Raw genomic sequence first — 23,074 nt, forward strand, 5'->3', positions numbered from 1 at the left:
CTTGGTACTTGCGAACCGTGCCTCATGGGCAAGATGACCAAAACACCGTTCTCCGGTACTATGGAGAGAGCAACAGATTTGTTGGAAATCATACATACAGATGTATGTGGTCCGATGAATATTGAGGCTCGTGGCGGATATCGTTATTTTCTCACCTTCACAGATGATTTAAGCGGATATGGGTATATCTACTTAATGAAACATAAGTCTGAAACATTTGAAAAGTTCAAGGAATTTCAGAGTGAAGTTGAAAATCATCGTAACAAGAAAATAAAGTTTCTACGATCTGATCGTGGAGGAGAATATTTGAGTTACGAGTTTGGTGTACATTTGAAAAATTGTGGAATAGTTTCGCAACTCACGCCACCCGGAACACCACAGCGTAATGGTGTGTCCGAACGTCGTAATCGTACTTTACTAGATATGGTGCGATCTATGATGTCTCTTACTGATTTACCACTATCGTTTTGGGGATACGCTCTAGAGACGGCCGCATTCACGTTAAATAGGGCACCATCAAAATCCGTTGAGACGACGCCTTATGAACTATGGTTTGGCAAGAAACCAAAGTTGTCGTTTCTGAAAGTTTGGGGCTGCGATGCTTATGTGAAAAAGCTTCAACCTGATAAGCTCGAACCCAAATCGGAGAAATGTGTCTTCATAGGATATCCAAAGGAAACTATTGGATACACCTTCTATCACAGATCCGAAGGCAAGACTTTTGTTGCTAAATTCGGAAACTTTCTGGAGAAGGAGTTTCTCTCGAAAGAAGTGAGTGGGAGGAAAGTAGAACTTGACGAGGTAACTGTACCTGCTCCCTTATTGGAAAGTAGTACATCACAGAAAACTATTTCAGTGACACCTACACCAGTTAGTGAGGAAGCTAATGATAATGATCATGAAACTTCAGATCAAGATACTACTGAACCTCGTAGATCAACCAGAGTGAGATCCGCGCCAGAGTGGTACGGTAACCCTGTTCTGGAAGTCATGCTACTAGATCATGATGAACCTACGAACTATGAAGAAGCGATGGTGAGCCCAGATTCCGCAAAATGGCTTGAAGCCATGAAATCTGAGATGGGATCCATGTATGAGAACAAAGTATGGACTTTGGTTGACTTGCCCGATGATCGGCAAGCAATTGAGAATAAATGGATCTTCAAGAAGAAGACTGACGCTGACGGTAATGTTACTGTCTACAAAGCTTGACTTGTCGCAAAAGGTTTTCGACAAGTTCAAGGGGTTGACTACGATGAGACCTTCTCACCCGTAGCGATGCTTAAGTCTGTCCGAATCATGTTAGCAATTGCCGCATTTTATGATTATGAAATTTGGCAAATGGATGTCAAAACTGCATTCCTGAATGGATTTCTGGAAGAAGAGTTGTATATGATGCAACCAGAAGGTTTTGTCGATCCAAAGGGAGCTAACAAAGTGTGCAAGCTCCAGCGATCCATTTATGGACTGGTGCAAGCCTCTCGGAGTGATCAAAGCATTTGGTTTTATACAGACTTTCGGAGAAGACTGTATTTACAAGAAAGTGAGTGGGAGCTCTGTAGCATTTCTGATATTATATGTGGATGACATATTACTAATTGGAAATGATATAGAATTTCTGGATAGCATAAAGGGATACTTGAATAAGAGTTTTTCAATGAAAGACCTCGGTGAAGCTGCTTACATATTAGGCATAAAGATCTATAGAGATAGATCAAAACGCTTAATTGGACTTTCACAAAGCACATACCTTGACAAGATTTTGAAGAAGTTCAAAATGGATCAAGCAAAGAAAGGATTCTTGCCTGTGTTACAAGGTGTGAAATTGAGTAAGACTCAATGCCCGACCACTGCAGAAGATAGAGAGAATATGAAAGATGTTCCCTATGCATCAGCGATAGGATCTATCATGTATGCAATGCTGTGTACCAGACCTGATGTGTGCCTTGCTATAAGTCTAGCAGGGAGGTACCAAAGTAATCCAGGAGTGGATCACTGGACAGCGGTCAAGAACATCCTGAAATACCTGAAAAGGACTAAGGATATGTTTCTCGTATATGGAGGTGACAAAGAGCTCATCGTAAATGGTTACGTTGATGCAAGCTTTGACACTGATCCGGACGATTCTAAATCGCAAACCGGATACGTGTTTACATTAAACGGTGGAGCTGTTAGTTGGTGCAGTTCTAAACAAAGCGTCGTAGCGGGATCTACATGTGAAGCGGAGTACATAGCTGCTTCGGAAGCAGCGAACGAAGGAGTCTGGATGAAGGAGTTCATATCCGATCTAGGTGTCATACCTAGTGCATCGGGTCCAATGAAAATCTTTTGTGACAATACTGGTGCAATTGCCTTGGCAAAGGAATCCAGATTTCACAAGAGAACCAAGCACATCAAGAGACGCTTCAATTCCATCCGGGATCTAGTCCAGGTGGGAGACATAGAGATTTGCAAGATACATACGGATCTGAATATTGCAGACCCGTTGACTAAGCCTCTACCACGAGCAAAACATGATCAGCACCAAGGCTCCATGGGTGTTAGAATCATTACGGTGTAATCTAGATTATTGACTCTAGTGCAAGTGGGAGACTGAAGGAAATATGCCCTAGAGGCAATAATAAAGTTATTATTTATTTCCTTATAATCATGATAAATGTTTATTATTCATGCTAGAATTGTATTAACCGGAAACATAATACATGTGTGAATACATAGACAAACAAAGTGTCACTAGTATGCCTCTACTTGACTAGCTCGTTAATCAAAGATGGTTATGTTTCCTAACCATGAACAATGAGTTGTTATTTGATTAACGGGATCACATCATTAAGAGAATGATCTGATTGACATGACCCATTCCATTAGCTTAGCACCCGATCGTTTAGTATGTTGCTATTGCTTTCTTCATGACTTATACATGTTCCTATAACTATGAGATTATGCAACTCCCGTTTATCGGAGGAACACTTTGGGTACTACCAAACGTCACAACGTAACTGGGTGATTATAAAGGAGTACTACAGGTGTCTCCAAAGGTACATGTTGGGTTGGCGTATTTCGAGATTAGGTTTTGTCACTCCGAATTGTCGGAGAGGTATCTCTGGGCCCTCTCGGTAATGCACATCACATAAGCCTTGCAAGCATTGCAACTAATGAGTTAGTTGCGGGATGATGTATTACAGAACGAGTAAAGAGACTTGCCGGTAACGAGATTGAACTAGGTATTGGATACCAACGATCGAATCTCGGGCAAGTAACATACCGATGACAAAGGGAACAACGTATGTTGTTATGCGGTCTGACCGATAAAGATCTTCGTAGAATATGTAGGAGCCAATATGGGCATCCAGGTCCTGCTATTGGTTATGGACCGGAGACATATCTTGGTCATGTCTACATTGTTCTCGAACCCGTAGGGTCCGCACGCTTAAGGTTACGATGACAGTTATATTATGAGTTTATGCATTTTGATGTACCGAAGGTTGTTCGGAGTCCCGGATGTGATCACGGACATGACGAGGAGTCTCGAAATGGTCGAGACATAAAGATTGATATATTGGAAGCCTATATTTGGACATCGGAAGTGTTCCGGGTGAAATCGGGATTTTACCGGAGTACCGGGAGGTTACCGGAAACCCCCGGGAGCTATATGGGACTTAGTGGGCTTTAGTGGAAAGGAGAAAGGGGCAGCCCAAGGTGGCTGTGTGCCTCCCCCCTTCCCCTAGTCCTATTAGGACTAGGAGAGGTGGCCGGCCCCCTCTCTCTCTCTTTCCCCCTTCAAGGAGTCCTATTCCAACTAGGATTGGGGGGGGGGAATCCTACTCCCAGAGGGAGTAGGACTCTCCTGGCGCGCCACCCTTGGCCGGCCAGCCTCCCCCCCTCCAGTCCTTTATATACAGAGGCAGGGGCACCCCAGAAACACACAAGTTGATCCACAGCCATGTGCGGCGCCCCCAGCCACAATAGTCCTCGATAATACTGTAGCGGAGTTTAGGCGAAGCCCTGCTGCTGTAGTACATCAAGACCGTCACCACGCCGTCGTGCTGACGGAACTCTTCCCCGACACTTTGCTGGATCGGAGTCCGGGGATCGTCATCGAGCTGAACGTGTGCTCGAACTCGGAGGTGCCGTAGTTTCGGTGCTTGATCGGTCGGATCGGGAAGACGTACGACTACTTCCTCTACGTTGCGTCAACGCTTCCGCAGTCGGTCTGCGTGGGTACGTAGACAACACTCTCCCATCTCGTTGCTATGCATCACATGATCTTGCGTGTGCGTAGGAATTTTTTTGAAATTACTACGAAACCCAACAATCCTCGGATTGCAAAAGAAGTGCAAGTTGAAAAGATCATCAATGACATCAAAGCACCAGGTCCTCTCACACGCTCAAAAGCTTCACATTTATCTAACTTTTGTGGGCACTATGCCTTTGTCTCTATCACAAAGCCCACTAAGGTAGATGAAGCATTTCTGGAGCCTGAGTGGATTCAGGCCATGCAAGAAGAATTACATCAGTTCGAGCTCAACAATGTCTGGGAACTGGTCAAACGTCCAGATCCTCGCAAGGACAATATCATTGGCACAAAGTGGATCTACCGCAACAAGCAAGATAAAAATAGCCTTGTGGTGAGGAATAAGGCACGGCTCGTAGCTCAAGGCTACACACAGGTTGAAGGAATTGACTTCGATGAAACTTTTGCACCTGTTGCTAGACTTGAGGCTATTCGCATATTACTTGCTTATGCTAACCATCATGATATCACTTTATATCAAATGGATGTGAAAAGTGCATTCCTCAACGGTAAGCTTGAGGAAGAAGTATATGTTGCTCAACCCCCAGGTTTTGAAGATCCAAAGAATCCTGACAAAGTCTTCAGACTCAACAAGGCCCTCTATGGCCTCAAGCAGGCCCCTCGGGCGTGGTATGATACCTTGAAGGAATTCTTCATGAAGAAAGGCTTCAAACCCGGTTCACTCGACCCTACTCTTTTCACTAAATCTTATGATGGTGAATTGTTTGTGTGCCAAATATATGTTGATGATATTATCTTTGGTTGTACTGACCAACGTTATAGTGACGAATTTTCATATATGATGAGTGAAGAATATCAAATGTCTATGATGGGAGAGTTGAAATTCTTCTTAGGTCTTCAAATTCGTCAACAACGCAATGGCATATTCATATCTCAGGAGAAATACCTCAAGGATGTACTGAGGAAATTCGGCATGCAAGATTGCAAAGGCGTCAAAATTCCTATGCCCACAAATGGCCATCTGTGCATTGATGAAAATGGTATTGACTTCGATCATAAGGTATACCGCTCCATGATTGGTTCTTTATTGTACTTATGTGCATCTAGGCCAGATATAATGCTTAGTGTTTGCATGCGTGCCCGATTTCAAGCTACACCGAAGGAATCGCACCATAAGGCTGTGAAGCATATTCTTCGATATCTAGCTCACACACCAACACTTGGATTATGGTACCCCAAGGGCTCGGTTTTTGATCTCATTGGATATTCTGACTCTGACTATGCTGGTGATCGTGTGGACCGCAAGTCAACATCCGGTATATGTCATTTCCTCAGACGATCTTTGGTCTGTTGGTCCTCGAAGAAACAGAACTGCGTATCACTATCTATTACTGAAGCTGAGTACATTGCCGCTGGTTCTTGCTGTGCTCAATTGCTATGGATGAAGCAAACTCTCAAGGACTACGGCGTCAACATGAAGAATGTGCCTCTCTTCTGTGACAATGAGAGTGCCATCAAGATTGCTCACAACCCAGTTCAGCACTCGAAGACTAAGCACATTCAGATTTGTCATCATTTTCTTCGTGATCATGTGTTGAAGGGAGACATTTCTATTGAGCAGTGAAGACTGAAGAACAGCTAGCCGATATCTTCACAAAGCCCTTGGATGAGAAGAGATTTAGCAAGTTGCAGTGTGAGCTAAATATCCTAGAATCTTCGAATGTTCTTTGAAAAGGACACTCATCCTAACACTTATGCAAAATTGATGACTTAGATGTGCAATACATGAAGAAACGTTTTTCTTCAAATCAATGAAGAATAACACTCTTAGTGTGAAGAAATTAACGAAGAATTGATTCTCAGAACCCTACGATAATTGTATGCGGTGTCTGAAATCATCATTCTTATATGGTGGGTCACGCCACCACCAAAAGTTGGAATTCCTCGGTTATTCATATTCTTCAACTTTGCAATGTCTTTACTGTTTCCGTCGTTTTTCTTCATTGGCTATATATATATATTAGTTTATGTCCTCTACAGCATTCACTTATTGCTAATTCTTCAAGTTGGTTTTTCTGCTAAGTGAATGTGATCGGACCCTTCCCCCTCTATGCTAAACTCAACCCAATCTGTTCACAAATTCTTCATGTGCGTTCTATTTGAAACTCGTTTAAAATCTTCACTGTGTCCTTGTCAGCTGAAGAAATTGCGAACGGAATTTTAAAACCTATCTTATCTAAATTTTTGGCTTTGCCGCTCAAACCGTTCCGCATCCCACGATACACTTATCCATTTACCCACGATGGTACACGATCTCCACCTCTCAGTACGTGAGTGACACATGTCATGCGAATGAGAAGGGTCAGGGGCACGTTCGTCCAATTTCGGGCGAACAGTTTTTCACCGTGGCTATAAATACCCCTCTTCCCCTTCCTCACTTCTTTTACTCCGCTCGACCTCTCTCCAGCTCGAGCTTCTCAAACCCTAGCACCGCCGCTACTTCATCGTCGTCGGTGAGGAAGAACTTCACTGCCTCGACCTCATCGCCGCCGTACTCGCGCCGGCCGCGGAAATCCTCACTCCACGCCGCCGTAGCCGTCTTTCTCCACCGAGTTAGGGCGTGGAAGATCTACACTGATGAATTTCACCTCTCCACCTCACTGTTCATCGTGTTCTTCATCCAGGGTAACTAAAAGTTACTTTTGCTACCCTCGTTGATTCTAATGATTATCTACAAAATCTTCAAAGGTGTTTTTCTTCATATCTTCACACACTAAAACGCCTCTCATATCATCTGCTCTTGATTCGTTTCTCTAAGCTATGTTTTTCTTCAAGATTCCTCAAATGTGTGGATTTTTGATCTACACGTCTCTAGAACATAAGACAAAGAACACTTAGTGAAATTCTTCAAGACTCATCTGGTCAAATTCCTCAAACTTGTTGTTTTTACAAAACCTTCTAAGAACGCATATGACCTCTCCAAATTCCTTGCAACTATACTCTGTTCACAGGTACTCATGTCAGCTACTGAATCACTAGGTTCTCATCAACTTAACTCATTTGCAGCGTTCCTCGAAGAAAAGTTGCATACTTCTTCAGAGAATTCAATTGTTCAAATTCCTCAACTGAAGAAAATGGCCGACGGTAAGAAGCCACAGAAAGGAGAAAAGAGAGCTGAGGTCAACACAGCGTTTGAGATCCCTGATGATATATATGTTGGGTACTGCACACCTCCTAAGGAAGACAAAAATCAGTGCAAGGTGCGCATTCAGAAGATAGAGAGGAGATAGGCAAGAGAGTGGAGGGAGTACAGATATGTCACTCCCAAATACATGAAGAAATTCGCACTCAATCCTCCATGCCCAAGACCTCCATTGGCACCTGGCCAAATAGCTGATCCCACCAGCCTCAAGCGTGGTGAGGACTATCCTGATGAATGGGCCAAGCGCCAAGCCAAGTTGGCTAAGCAAGCCAGAGAAGCAGTGAGGAAATTCAATGAAGACTCTGCTGCTGCTGCTGCCTCTGTTGTCAAGCCGAAGAAGGCTATGTCAAAGAAGCCTGCACGCAAGCCAAGTGCTTCACAAACAGTGCACTCAAGGCCAAGTTCCTTAGCAATGCCCTCACGGCCAGAATCCTCAAAGCCCTCACGGCAAATTCCTCATGCTGCTCCTGCTCCTCAAAAGTCCTCAGCTCCTCCGCCAAAGTCTTCGGCCGCTCCAACAAAGTCCTCTGCACCTGTGCATCTCGCCACGTGCCAAAGGACTACTGGCATCTCCATTGCCTCAGGTGTCTCAGCTAGTTCCTCAGCTGCACCAAATTCTTCAACGAGACCCTCTCTACTGAAGACAAAGGCCACTGCTGGACGAGGCCCTCGCCCTAGTCCTCAGAAGAAGCAGGTCGCCTTCCAAGTGCCGTCTGAAGAAGACAAACCTGATGATGATGAACTTGCTGAAATCATCAGAGATAGGCAAGTCAGGGCCGCTAGAGCCAAGGGAATAGATGTGCCACTACTTTTGGATCCTAAGTTGATCCTTGAATACATTGACGTTTGGCACAAGGACCCCAATGTTGGAAATATGCCCTAGAGGCAATAATAAAAGCATTATTATTATATTTCCTTGTTCATGATAATTGTCTTTATTCATGCTATAATTGTGTTATCCGGAAATCATAATACATGTGTGAATAACAGACACCAACATGTCCCTAGTAAGCCTCTAGTTGACTAGCTCGTTGATCAACAGATAGTCATGGTTTCCTGACTATGGACATTGGATGTTATTGATAACGAGATCACATCATTAGGAGAATGATGTGATGGACAAGACCCAATCCTAAACATAGCACAAGATCGTATAGTTCGTTTGCTAGAGTTTTCCAATGTCAAAGTATCTTTTCCTTAGACCATGAGATCGTGTAACTCCCGGATACCGTAGGAGTGCTTTGGGTATACCAAACGTCACAACGTAACTGGGTGACTATAAAGGTATACTACGGGTATCTCCGAAAGTGTCTGTTGGGTTGACACGGATCAAGACTGGGATTTGTCACTCCGTATGACGGAGAGGTATCACCGGGCCCACTCGGTAATGCATCATCATAATGAGCTCAAAGTGACCAAGTGTCTGGTCACGGGATCATGCATTACGGTATGAGTAAAGTGATTTGCCGGTAACGAGATTGAACGAGGTATTGGATACCGACGATCGAATCTCGGGCAAGTAACATATCGATTGACAAAGGGAATTGCATACGGGGTTGATTGAATCCTCGACATCGTGGTTCATCCGATGAAATCATCGTGGAGCATGTGGGAGCCAACATGGGTATCCAGATCCCGCTGTTGGTTATTAACCGGAGAGTCGTCTCGGTCATGTCTGCTTGTCTCCCGAACCCGTAGGGTCTACACACTTAAGGTTCGGTGACGCTAGGGTTGTGAAGATAAGTATATGCAGTAACCCGAATGTTGTTCGGAGTCCCGGATGAGATCCCGGACGTCACGAGGAGTTCCGGAATGGTCCGGAGGTAAAGAATTATATATAGGAAATGCTGTTTCGGCCATCGGGACAAGTTTCGGGGTTATCGGTATTGTACCGGGACCACCGGAGGGGTCCCGGGGGCCCACCGGGTAGGGCCACCTGTCCCGGGGGGGCACATGGGCTGTAGGGGGTGCGCCTTGGCCTGCATGGGCCAAGGGAACCAGCCCCACTAGGCCCATGCGCCTAGGGTTTCCATGGGGGAGGAGTCCAAGTGGTGGAAGGCACCTCCAAGGTGCCTTGGGGGGGAGGGAATCCTCCCCCTGGCCGCCGCACCTAGGAGATCAGATCTCCTAGGCTGCGCACCACCCCCCTTGGCCCTCCTATATATAGTGGGGGAGAGGAGGGACTTGATAGACCAGCCCCTGGCGCCTCCCTCTCTCCCCGTTACGTCTCTCTCTCGTAGTATAGGCGAAGCCCTGCTACTGTGACGCCCTGCATCCACCACCACGCCGTCGTGCTGCTGGATCTTCATCAACCTCTCCCTCCCCTTGCTGGATCAAGAAGGAGGAGACGTCTCCCGTCCCGTACGTGTGTTGAACGCGGAGGTGCCGTCCGTTCGGCGCTTGGTCATCGGTGATTTGGATCACGTCGTGTTCGACTACATCATCATCGTTCTTTGAACGCTTCCGTGCGCGATCTACAAAGGTATGTAGATGCATCCAATGACTCGTTGCTAGATGAACTCCTAGATGATCTTGGTGAAACGAGTAGGAAAATTTTTGTTTTCTGCAATGTTCTCCAACACCCAACACTCCCATGTCTGACTTCAAGCTGACTCCTGGCCAAAGTCACATGCTGACTCACTTCATTCAAGAAGAAAAATGGAAATTTGAGAAGGCAAGGTAGATCAAGAAAGCGTAGTACAAGAATGAGCGATATCTGAAGAAAAACGTTGTCTCTATGACAACTGAATAACTTGTCACTACTCAATCTGAGATCAAGAAACTCAGTGATGAATTTGACGCATACCATGCTGATTGGCTTGGAGCCAAAGTTCGTTTTGTGAGACTCGCTGATAACTTCACCTCAAATGTTGCAGCCCCAACGCAACAGGAAGTTCCTCAGGCTGAAGCATCTGCTTAGCCGACTGAAGAACATGCCAGCACCGCTGATGAAAATCAGGCTGCTGAAGAAAATGTGAGTTCCAGGGCTGATGACTGCATTCCAACCGCTGAAGAAATTGCCAGGGCATCCACTAGTGGTGCGCCTGAAAAAACTGAAGAAATCGGGGCAACTACATTAGTTGTGCCTGAAGAAAATCAACTAGATTCCTCTGCTCCTCCTGCGCCAACACCAACTCCGATCCTTCCATCTGCATCAGATGTGAAGAAAACCAAGGCTGCAGAGCGTGCAGCAGTGAAGAAAAGGAAAGCATCAGCTACTTCAGATTCTTCAGCTCCGAAGAAGATGAAGCCTTTGATCAGTTCATTTGCTAATCCCATTGATGTTGTTCCAATCTCAACCATGCCATCAAAGGACCTTGTTCCTTTTGGTGAAGAATATGAGATCCCTAGCGGATCTGATGAAGAAAATCATTCTGCTGCTTCGTCAGAGCAGATTGATGAAGAAATTGAAGTGGATGTGATCCCTTCAACACCTGTTATCTTCTCGCCTATGCCTTAGTTCACAACTGAAGAGGCTGGCGTTGAAGAAATGGAAGATGAAGATGTGGACGTTGGCTGCTCCACACCCATGATGAGTGATGAATTCTGGGAAAGTCTGCATCCAAACTCTCCAATGTTCACACGTTGCAGCAAATACCTCAGCCCCCCGCACAAACTGTTCAAATGGGCACTGAAGAAACTCACCACACTTCATCTGTACATGAGGAAATTCCAGCCACTAGTGCTGAAGAAACTGCTGCTGCTGAACATCTGAAGACGTAGCCTGCCACTGAAGAGGAACCAGAAATTCCTCAGCCTGAAGAACCTGAGATTGCGATTCCTGAGGTCGTGATGCAACTCACTGACACTCCTCTGCCCAAGCCAAAGAATCTATTCTCACGCAAGCAAAAGTTCAAGGCTAATGATTTCTTCGGCGAGCACGTCTTCTTCGAAGACTACAACCCTTATAACTCTGCTCGCATTAGGAAGAGGCGTTTCTAGACTGCTAGTCAAGCCAATTTCTATTCCTCAGTGCTGTTCAACAAAGAGAAAATCTTCTACCATGAGCACATTCCTCACGTGGATATGGAATCTCTGCCGTGTTTCGTGCCAGTCCTTAGTGTTCTTCACGACGCTGGACTGTTAAACTTTTGCTCTGACATGTGTGATTGGAATGAAGAACTGATTCTTCAATTTTATGCAACGCTGCACATCACAGGAGATTCTGAAGATGTGAATTCATGGGTGCTGGACTGGATGTCTGAAAACACTCACTACACAACACCAGCTTCTGAATTGCTTCATGCCTTACCACTCAGTCCTCCCCTTGAAGAAGCTCATTGCATCTACAGTGAACCTAAGCTTACAAATCACTACATGCAGGTTCTGATGAAACCTTTGAAGCCAGGTCAGGCCCCACGAACCAAATTCCTCGTGAAGGAATTACTTTATGTGCCCAGAACTGTCTATCGTATTCTTACGAGGACAATGAGTCCTATCAAAGGCCACGACTCATCTGATGAGAAAATTGTTGGCATCATGAAGAATCTGGTATTCAACATCGTTCATGGCATTCCTGTCAATTATCACGATTTCTTCATGAGGACTCTGGCAAATGTTGCACTGTCTCCGTTTGAGCTGAAGCCTTATGCACCTTGGATTATGAGATTCCTCAGGACAAGGTCTTCACTCAACTACAAAGCTGATTTTCAGAATCACCTCAGCTACTTGCCCCCGATTGAAGTCCTCAAGCAGACCTATTCCTTAGTTGATAAAAAGGGCAAGGCACCAGCTGTTATAGATGAAGGCATTCGTCCATTGGATGGACAGTTTCGCAAAGCTGCCTCTTATTCCACCAATGATGACTCTACCACACATGACTCTGCCAATGCACCCAAGTCTACTCCTCAAGCCACTGCTCCTTGTGTGATGACTGATCGTGAGCTTCTGCTTAGTCTTCACCAGAAGATGGATCGAAATCATAAATGGGTTAAGCGTCAGTTTGGTTCATTTCTTCACAACATGACTGCTACACACAATGCAGTGAAGAAAAACCATTACTACCTCCATGAACTCTTCGGTCGCACCTGGGTAATACTGTCACATCTGTATGGTGAAGAAAATCTGAAGAAAATGGGTCTCAAGGAAGATTTTGACTGGTCTGCACCTCCACCGAAGAAATGCAAGAAGGTCAAGGTTCCTTCCTTGGTGGCCAGCTCATATTCTTCATCGCGCGACACTGATGAGAATGAAGACTTGGACAACACTGCGGCAGGCCCTACTACGACAAACGACCCCAACAACGCTGGTGCTCCTTCATCAACTTGATATTCTTCAGGGGCGTTAGTCCTCATATTCGATCATTTTGGTCATTTGATGACAAAGGGGGAGAATTTTGAGTTAGTCTTCAAGCGGGTCTTTGTATATGGGCATTTTTTTCAAGTTACAACTCTCGTTCTTCTGAGACTTTATTGGATCGAGTTGTAAACTTAAACCCTATGGTGCTCTGATACTTTTGATATGTTTTTCTGCATGCTTATTCCTCATATATGCTAATGCACGCATGCTGAATTACATCAGTCACCATATTTCATCATGCATTTCAAATTCTTCACTGTTATATGTCAAATGCGTGTATGAATTACAAGATATAGGGGGAGATCTCCATGATTCAACTCTTCAAGTGTGCTTTGCTTCAAAAGCAAATTCCTCACTATGCACATCTTCAGTGGGAGTTCTTCTATATCTTGCAATCAAATTCCTCAATATCAGTATTTACACTTCATATGTTTATCCCCGTTGAAAACTTAACATATATTGTCATCAATCACCAAAAAGGGGGAGATTGTAAGTGCATCTAGTGCCCCTTAGTGATTTTGGTGTATTGAAGACTTATAGGTTAAGGGACTAATGCGTTTGTGAGTGTACACATGTCTATAAGTCTATGAGGAGTTTGATATTTACAGAGAAAGTCGACCACTAAAAATGAAGTTCTTCGACTGAAGACTTTGGATTTCTGAAGACTTTCTGAAGACTTTGAAAGTGAAGAAATTGGTGTGACCGTGAAGACTTGGTATTCATTCGAGGAACATGAAGCGTGAAGACTTTTGTTTTTGTAGTTTCATTTTCTCTTTCTTAAGTCATAGGAAACATCGTACTGTTAAAGGGGGTCGAGGAAATACTAAGGAAAAATTTTCATGTGATGCTCAACACAAAATCCTACACCTACCAATCCCTTCGAGTGAAGCCATTGGAAATCTCATACAGTCCAGTCATATTCTTCAGTGACAGAGACGAAGTTCTTCTGGTCTCTGAGGAATTTGTTCTGACTGAGGAGTTAGGAATTCGCCAGTGCGGATTTCCTACATAGTGAGGAACATGATAGCCCTGAGGATTTTGCTACTCAAAATTCCGACCGTTGCTGTGCTATGCGCCAGCTGTCCCAAAATATCTATCCACCTAACGGTCATATCATTGAAGGGCATTTATATCTTATCATGCCGGGCTGCTCCCTAGGCTATAAATAGCCGCCCCCTACAACCACTAGCTGGTTGGCTGCTCCGAGAGAAACTGACACTTGTCATTTGAGAGCAACCCATCCTCCGAGGACTTTGAGCGAAAATCATCAAGTGAGGAAAAACCCAAACCCAAAAACCCAAACACCTACAAACCCCAAGTGATTGAGCATCACTGAAGAGATTGATTCTGCGTGGATCCGACGCTTGTTACCTTTGAATATTGTGCCTCTTCCAGACGGTTAGGCGTCATGGTCTAGAGCATCCAAGAGGAATTATGGATCGCCGAGTGACCAAGTTTGTGAAGGTTCGGAAGTCACCTGAACACTTACCACGAGTGATTGGGCGAGGTCTGTGTGACCTTAGCTCAAGGAGAATACGGTGAGGACTTGGTGTCCTGAGCTGCGTGCTCAGGACTGGGTGTCCGGGACTGTGTGTCCTCGAGTTTAAATACTCAGCCGCTCCAACCAGACGTACAACTGAGACAACAATTGGAACTGATCTACCAAATCATTGTCTTCACCAAGCTTACTGGTTCTATTCCCTCAACTCTTTCATTTCCTCACAACTGTGTTGTGTGTTTATTCATATCTGTGTTTGAAGACTTTGACTGAAGACTTTTTCAATTTCTTCAGTCTGTTTGTCTTCATCCTGTGTTATCCTGTGCTTACGCTTCCTGTACTCTGTGCCTGTCTTCATTTCATCATGATGACTATGCTTGTATTTTGTTATGTTTACTTTTGAGTGCTTATTCCGCTGCTAGTAGTTCTTCGCTAAGGAATTTTCTCAGCGGCAAATTCCTCAGTGAAGAATTTCATAAAAATCGCCTATTCACCCCCTCTAGTCGATATAACGCACTTTCAAATATAATCGGTGTCATTAGATTCATTATGAAATTAGTTTTTATATTTTACTTATTTGGTATGGTCGGTGTCGATGTTTAAAAAAATATAATACAAGTGGGGAAGATGATGGGGTGTGTTTTTATTTATTTATAATGTGGTGTTTTGGTGGGGCTTTCAAGGTGTGATTTTGTGTTAACTCATACTTATGTGCAATTTTTTTTGCGTTGGTGGCTGCATGTACTACATTTATGCTACAATATCATATATTGGTATTTTATTTTACTAGCTGGTGAGTGGGTGTCCGGGATTGATATATTTTTGTAGGTCGGTTGCTGCCGATTGATTCGAAAAACTATTGATTCAGCCTAAATCCTGAACCAAGCCCAAAATTAAATACCTCAATCGAATGAAAGAGATTTAAAATTAAGAAGCATGGTAAATTAGAAGAAATGATTGAGAGAGCTTCTTGAGAGAAAAAATATTGTTGACCCGGTCAAAATCAGGTAACCCAATTTCAAATTGGATTCCTGAATTGACTATGAGACCTCAACAATTGGGGAGTATTTTTCTAAGTGGTGAGAGGGTGCACGGGATTGATATATTTTTTAGGCCGGTTGCTGCCGATTGATTTGAAAAATCATTGACGCATCAAAATATGAATCAAATCCAAAATTAAATACCTCAGTCGAATAGGAAAGCTTCAAAATTAAGAAGCATAGTTAAATAAAATAATCGATTAAGAGAGCATGAAAAAATGTTGACCCGGTCAAAATTAGCTGGTCCGATCTTAAATTGTAGACCTGAGTTGATTGTGATGCCAATGTATGTAATATAAGCCCGCGCCCCAATGCAAACTAGTAGCGAAAAGGAAGATGTGTTTTCATTTGATTTTTATAACTAAAGTTTATGTGTTGGTTTTCTTGGACCAAGCGCAGAAGGCAAATGTTGTTTGCTACAAAAAAATTTTGGACCATGTTTTTTCATACTCCCCTCCGCTTCAAAATAGGTGCCTCGGACTTCATACAACATTCACCTATTTTGGGACGAAGAGAATATTATTTTCTTTTCTTTGAGGTTTTTTGCAATTTTATTTTTTATTTCTCTAATTGCTGACATTTTTATTTCCTTCCTATTTTCTCTTTTCTTTTTATGCTTCTTTACTGGTTTCCCTTATTTTTGGTTTCTTGCTACAATAAATGAATAAATGTTTTCAAAAAATATAAACAATTTTCTATAATTGTGCAAACACTTTTTAAATCACACAGACATTTTCTTAGAAAGGCATGAGCATTTTTTAGGTTCATGAATATATTTTATGTTTACATGAACAGTTTTTAAAAAAATGTGCAGCACAATGTTTTTGTTTCATGATGAACATCTTCTAAAGTACATTTTTTTGGCCCCAAAATACGTGAACATTTAGAAATGTACATAAGTGAACATATTTTTATTCTTTTTGTGTTTACGTTTTCCTACTATTTTTATCTTTTCTATTTATTATTTTTATGTTTTTCACTCTTCCCTGTGTTTTTGGAATTTCCCCTTTTAACACTTTTTTTTAAAACATGATGAACATTTTTGAAAATTTTGATGAATATTTTTAAAAATATGAGATGATTTTTTTATAAACAGAATGGAGAATTTTTAAATACATACTATTGAATAATTTTTAAATACGTGATGATTTTATTTTTGCGCATGAACCTTTTTTAGAACACGCTCGGCATTTTTAGAGCTCACAAGAAGCGAGTTATAGAGGCACCCTTTTCGGGACGCTGGCCTGTGCAGCGCAGCTCGGGCCAGGGAAAAGGAGCCCAGGGCCAAGAAGGCGACGGGGTAAGGACAGCTGGACGTCGGCGAGGTCGCCCCGCTGGGATCCGGCGAGGGGAGATGGAGGCGACGGGATGGCGGCCGGGAGTCGGCGTGCTTGCGCTCGAGACTCGAGAGGAGTGGCCGTGGCGGGGTCGCGGCTCGGCTCGGCGGAGTGGCGGCCGAGAGGAGGGAGAGGAGGCGGGGTGGCGGCTGGGCTCCGACTGCCCGCATGCCGACGCCGTCGCCGTCGCTGGAGAGAAGCAGAGGGCCAGGATGAGGGTGAGATCAGGAACAGGAGAGGGCGCAGCCAGCCAGGTAACCTCAGCTACACAATTTTTTGTTGAATACTAATAATGCATCGGGAGGATTTCTCTGCGCAAGAAAGATTGCACTATCTGTCTAGATGATGAGGTGGGCACATTAGGTACAACAATTTGTATACTCAAATTAGGACTGGCATAAGTCAATAGGATCCCCTTTATCAAAAAAAAAAAGTATGACTGTCTTGGCCTAATCTATGCATCATTGGGCAGTTGGCAGTGACGAATGCTTACAACTAAATTACTACACAGCAATGAATTAATACTAAGCAGCTCGCCAGTCTCTTTCACAAGACTAAGCACACCATCGCAGCTCGCCGCCTTTGTTGAATAGGCTGTTTGTTTTACCCTGCATTTTTTCTATAGTAGAGAAGCAGAGGAGGGGGACTAGTTTCTACCACCTAGTGTTGTCTCTCTGGGTATCCATCCAGTGCTTTATGTGCTCTCTTGCTTGTATCCAGTAGGCAGGTAAGGCATCAGGAATTCAAGAAGAGAATTTGAAGATATTGTTCGCCCTATTCTCTCCCGTCGATCGCGGTATGCATCTACTCAACTCTGAGGAAATTTTGTCTCGGCACGCGTGTTCGTTCCTTTGCTCTTGGTCCACTGATCACTAACTGAAGCTAGATTCAGATGGTCCGGTGGAGATAGGAAACAGTTTGTGGATCTGTGCTAACACGCACCGTGCCTCTCTCCTCTTGCAGCACGCTCATCAGTGCCTTATCAGTTTAGTTACTGACCCGTATTCAGGTATATATTCCATCTCAATTGTCTGCACCTTGATCCCTAATCACGGCACTGCTTTTGTTCACTACTTTTTAGATGATCTACTGCAGGTGATGGCAGCATGGTTTTATTCTTGGTGATTTGATTGATTTTCTTCTCTTCTCTATTTTTATCCTGGCCTGCGCTCAACCTTGTGAGGTCTTGAAAGCAGTGATGGGTTGATCGAAGCAAACCGTGTCTTCAAGGTCATCAATATTGATTCCTACTGTCGATGGTTTTTTCCCTGTTGGAAGACTGCTTTCTAAGGTAAAGACTAATCTATCTGTTTAATAGATTAAGATGTAACACTTAAAGCAACGTTTTCTCTGGTTCAGTATGTACACTGTTTTGAAGCTGCCATGGGATGGCCCTTCAGCTGAGAAAACATATACCAATAAATCATTTTAACTTACAAAAATAAAGCACATGTAAATTTGTAGAACACAAAAAATGAGAATATATAATGCCAACTCAGGATTTTAGACCACAATATGTGGCACTACTCAGGGTGCTGAATATGTTGTACGTTTCAGAGCTTCATTATGCTAAATTTATTGAAAATGTAAATAGCAACTCAATAGTGATATTTTTCACGCCTTCTAAGACTTGTCTCGGTTCTGAAAGCATTTTACCTTGTGAATTCATTTTCACCCTTTAGTTTTGCCATCCCCCAACAGGTCAACCTGATGTTTTTGGTGGGCCTCCCGAGCTGAGTTTCTCAGAGCAATGGCAACCATACTAGAATCTTTGCTTGGGTCATGTGCCAATAAGTTGCAAAATATTATTAGTGATGAGGCCATACTAATCCTAGGGGTGGAAGAAGAGCTTGCAGAAGTGTTGAGACGGGTAGAACTAATACGTTGTTGTATATATGATACTGAGAAAAGGAGGACAAAAGAGCTTGCAGTGAACAATTGGCTTGGTCAACTGAGAGATGTTATATATGATGTTGATGAAATTTTGGACATGGCTAGATGCAAAGGAAGCAAACTACTGCCTGACCATCCATTATCATCAAGCAAATCAGCTTCCTATAAAGGACTTTCAGTTTCCTCTTGCTTTTGTAACATCGGGTCACGCCACGATATTGCTGTTCGGATTAGAAGTCTGAACAAAAGGATAGAGAACATTTCGAAAGATACAACATTTTTAACATTCAGCAGTAGTTCACAACCTACTGGAAATGGTCCAACAACCAAATTGATAAGAAGTTCCAACCTTGTTGAGCCCAACCTTGTGGGTAAGGAGATCATATATTCAAGCAAGAAGTTGGTAGACTTAGCACTTGCCCACAAGGCAAATAAGTCTTATAAGCTTGCTATTGTTGGAACAGGAGGAGTTGGTAAGACAACACTAGCTCAGAAAATATTCAATGACCAAAAAATAAAAGGAAGCTTCAAGCTACAGGCATGGATTTGTGTTTCGCGGGACTACAATGAAATAACTGTTCTAAAAGAGGTTCTTCGAAATATTGGTGTGTATCATGAGCAAGGCGAAACCATAGCAGAACTGCAGAGAAAGCTTGCAGAAACAGTTGAAGGGAAGAGTTTCTTTCTGGTTTTAGATGACGTGTGGCATCCCAATGTCTGGACGGATTTATTAAGAACCCCATTCCATACAACAAATTCTGGAGTAATATTGGTAACCACGCGAGATGATCAAATTGCAATGAGAATAGGCATACAACATACCCATCAAGTTGATCTCATGTCAGCAGAGGTGGGATGGGAGCTACTTTGGAAGAGCATGAACATTGCCGAAGAGAAAGAAGTGCATAATTTGAGAAACACAGGCAAGGAGATTGTTGATAAATGTGGTCGCCTCCCTCTTGCAATTAAGGTTACTGCTAGTGCTTTGGCAAGCAAAGATCTAACCGAGAATGAGTGGAGAAAGTTTTTAGGCAAATACTCTGGCTCCCAGGGGATGCTCTCTGATGAAATAGAAGGCACTCTATACCTAAGCTATGATGAGTTACCGCATCGTCTGAAACAGTGTTTCCTTTACTGTGCTTTGTATACTGAAGATTCTATCATTTACCGTGGTGTAGTTACAAAGTTATGGATTGCTGAAGGCTTCATTGAGGAGCAACAAGGCCAGCTACTAGAACACACAGCAGAAGAGTACTACTATGAGCTAATCCATCGGAATCTCCTCCAACCAGATGGCACAATTTTTAACCAGGCTCAATGCAGAATGCATGACCTCTTAAGACAGCTTGCTTGCAAATTATCACGGGACGAATGCTTTATTGGAGACGCTGAAACATTGAGGGGTGAGAATATGTCAAAATTGCGACGCCTTTCTGTTGTCAATAAGAAGGATAAATTAGTGTTAACTAGCATGGATAACATGGTAGTTAAGGTGAGGACATTCCTTGCTTTTTATGGTCCATGGAAAATTGAGGATACATTCTTCAAGAGATTTCTACTTCTTCGTGTTCTGGCCCTGAATTACTCAATTGTGCAAAACATTCCAGATTATATAGGAAAATTGATCCATCTACGCCTACTTGATCTTGGTCATACGGGCATATCTCATCTTCCAGAATCCATTGGATCCCTAAAGAACCTTCAAGTATTGAGCTTGATAAATTGTTATGCTCTGCAGAGTCTTCCGTCGGCGATGACCCAATTGTGCAATCTACGATGTCTTCGTCTTACTGGTACAAAAGTAAATCAGGTTCCAAAAGGGATAGGAGAATTAAATTTGCTCACTGAATTACGCGGATTTCTTGTCGGCGACATAAGTGATAATGCTGATGTACAAGATGGGTGGAAGTTGGAAGAGTTGTCTTCTTTGCCGCAAATGATGTATCTTAATCTTGTTAAATTGGAAAGAACGGCTCATTTTCATACAAATGTAGTGCTGGAGGACAAAAAACATCTAAAAGAATTGGTGCTAGAGTGGACCACACATGGAGAGGGACCATATTCAGAAGATGTTTGCAATGCTGAGAAGGTCTTTGAGCTGCTAGTACCTCCATGCAACTTGGAAACCCTCTATATCTTTGGATTCTTTGGTCAGAGGTATCCCACGTGGTTTGGTACCACCTGTTTGTCTTCAGTAACACACTTGTTCCTAAAAAATCTACAATCATGCGTGGATCTTCCACCGGTCGGACAGCTACCAAACTTGAAGTTTCTGAGAATTGATGGAGCACATGTAGTTACCAAGGTTGGACCTGAATTTGTTGGCTACAGGGTGGGTGAACCCATAAGCAATGAGTTCATTGCTTTCCCTAAACTTGAATGGTTCTTCGTCAAGGATATGCCCAACTGGGAGGAGTGGTCTTTTTTTAAGGAAGTGGAAAATGTTGTTGATGAAGGAGGAGACGATGGTGGTGATGAGATTCGTAACGGTGATGCCCAATCTATACAATTGCAACTGCTGCCTCGTTTGGTGAAGTTGAAAGTCGAAGGTTGCCCAAAGCTGAGTGCTCTCCCGCGACAGCTTGGCGAGGACACCGCCAGCTTAAAGGAGCTCTTGTTAATTGGAGCGAACAGCTTGAAGGCCGTGGATGACCTCCCAGTGCTTGAGCTCCTTGTGATTGAGGATTGTGAAGGCATGGAGAAGGTCTCCAACCTCCCTGAAGTGTCAAAACTACAAGTACGTGGTTGTCCAAACTTAAGCCATGTAGAGGGGTTGGGCAATTTGCAGCAGCTGGGGTTGGGCGAGGATATGCAGGAGATATCTTCCCGTTGGGTGCCTGGGCTTCAGAACCAGCGCCAGCGACTTCATGGCGAAGACCTGGATGTCTACACACTATCTACCGGTTAGATGGCAAGGAAAGCACAAGGTATGAACACTGCATATATACTGGTTGCACATTTTGTTTTGTGTCTTTGATTGTGTGAACCACAATTAATTTGTATTCTTAGTTTCTTGCAACACAATTTTCTGCCTCATCATATTGGATAGCTGCATAAATAGTACATATTGGGCCATTATGCTTGTGCAACAGAATTGCTTGGATCTATTGTGATTGTAGATGTCCACATGGATGTACCCCCTACGCTCATGCTGGACTGCCACACGTTTGTCATCATATTGTCCTTGCTTTTGATTAACCCAGGAATACATTTCTTGTAATGGATGCCTTGTTTTTATTTGCTTGTTGTAACTACTTCTGAATATTGTTTGTTCCCTAATTCAAACAATATGCTGAGAAAAACTGTGTCAGCCAGGACCGGTGCCACAGCTCGCTTCGACAGGCAAAACGCACGTGACACATACTAAGCCTGTCAATGGTAAGGATGTGCAAGTACCTTGATCTGTAGCAAGCTGGGCAGGCTGCACTATATCGAATTTCGTCTTGTGTTTTCTTCCTGAACTTGAGCCGGAGACCTTTGCTGTACTTAAAATGTGTGTCATGACGTTCTTTGGATGAAACCAACCTATTTCATTTTATTTCTTTCTGAACTTGGGGCCGGAGGCCTTTGTTGTACTGAACCTGTATTGAATGCAATAGGTGATTTTTTATTTTGGCATGCTTGAATTTCTTGAAATAGAACTGGCGTTTCGTTTCGTTCGTTTCTGAACTTGGGCCGGATTGTAAATTATACCCTGGTTTGTTGCAGGAAGTGGTTGGTGGATGGGCCATGCTGCTAAGCTGACAGAGCTGCAGACTGAACACGGCACGACGTGTGCATGAATTTCGGGAGGTCAATGATGGGAACCTCAGCGGAGAGTAGAAATGCAGAAGATGACTAAGGCAGAGGCGCGCAGCCGCACTTTGAAGTAGCTGTCTGTGGAAAAAGCATCAAGTATGAAGGGCAAGCTCTGTTCTCTGCAACCGGAATATTAGATTATTTAGACTGCTGGCTGTGATTAAACTGAAGCGAGGTGTGTCTTTTGTGTAGTACTAACTTTGTATTAAATCAGCCACACTTATCTGGGGACAGAGGGAATATTTGTTTACGCATGGATGGTCCCACATGGATGATCCATCTTGTGCTTAGGACAAAGGTTAATCAACGGCTGCACTAAAAGACAAACCACAATCACCATATGTTTGTAGTGTTCTTCTTTTTTCACTGCACGCAATTAAGTTTGTGATCTACTGTTTGAGCATTTTTCATTGGTCACTGGTCATCAGCAAGTTAAATATGACAGTTGGACCGAGCATATTTATTATTCTTGTTCATTTTTGAATGTTCAAATGTATTACTCCCTCCGTTCACTTTTGTAAGTCGTTTCAGACAGGTGAAATTGTGCTGTTTTGCACACTATCTGAAACATCTACAAAGCCTAGAGAGAGTATTAAGCCTGTTTTTTCAAATAACAATATACTCCAATTTAAGTATTCAGCCTTTTCTGTTTCTATAAAATGAAAAACTAGAGCTCGGGTACGGGCCCAAGAATTAGCCCGAGGCTCATGTCGTCGGCCCGGACTACCCATGCCAAGGTTTATACCGGCCCCT

General features: G+C 43.4%; 1 protein-coding gene across 2 annotated transcripts; it reads left to right on the top strand.

Annotated features, from left to right (window-relative positions):
• The first annotated feature begins 16,927 nt into the window (after positions 1–16,927).
• On the top strand, positions 16,928–22,724 carry LOC125542631 (putative disease resistance protein RGA4). 2 transcript variants are annotated; one of them, XR_015618073.1, is made up of 6 exons: positions 16,928–17,426; positions 17,523–17,639; positions 17,726–17,921; positions 18,332–21,450; positions 21,839–21,901; positions 22,232–22,724. XR_015618073.1 is itself a non-coding variant. In XM_087546225.1 (5 exons), exon 4 carries the CDS (start codon positions 18,381–18,383, stop codon positions 21,429–21,431), a length of 3,051 nt encoding a protein of 1,016 aa, XP_087402351.1. In that variant the 5' UTR covers positions 16,929–17,426; positions 17,523–17,639; positions 17,726–17,921; positions 18,332–18,380; the 3' UTR covers positions 21,432–21,450; positions 22,232–22,724. The 2 variants fall into 2 exon arrangements, 1 of the variants encoding a protein (XP_087402351.1); XM_087546225.1 differs by lacking the exon at positions 21,839–21,901 and having other exon boundaries at positions 16,929–17,426.
• Positions 22,725–23,074: the final 350 nt, after the last annotated feature.

This window comes from Triticum urartu, chromosome 3A (assembly GCF_056163025.1).
Source record: "Triticum urartu cultivar PI428250 chromosome 3A, HENAU_Tu73, whole genome shotgun sequence".
Taxonomy (NCBI): domain Eukaryota; kingdom Viridiplantae; phylum Streptophyta; class Magnoliopsida; order Poales; family Poaceae; genus Triticum; species Triticum urartu.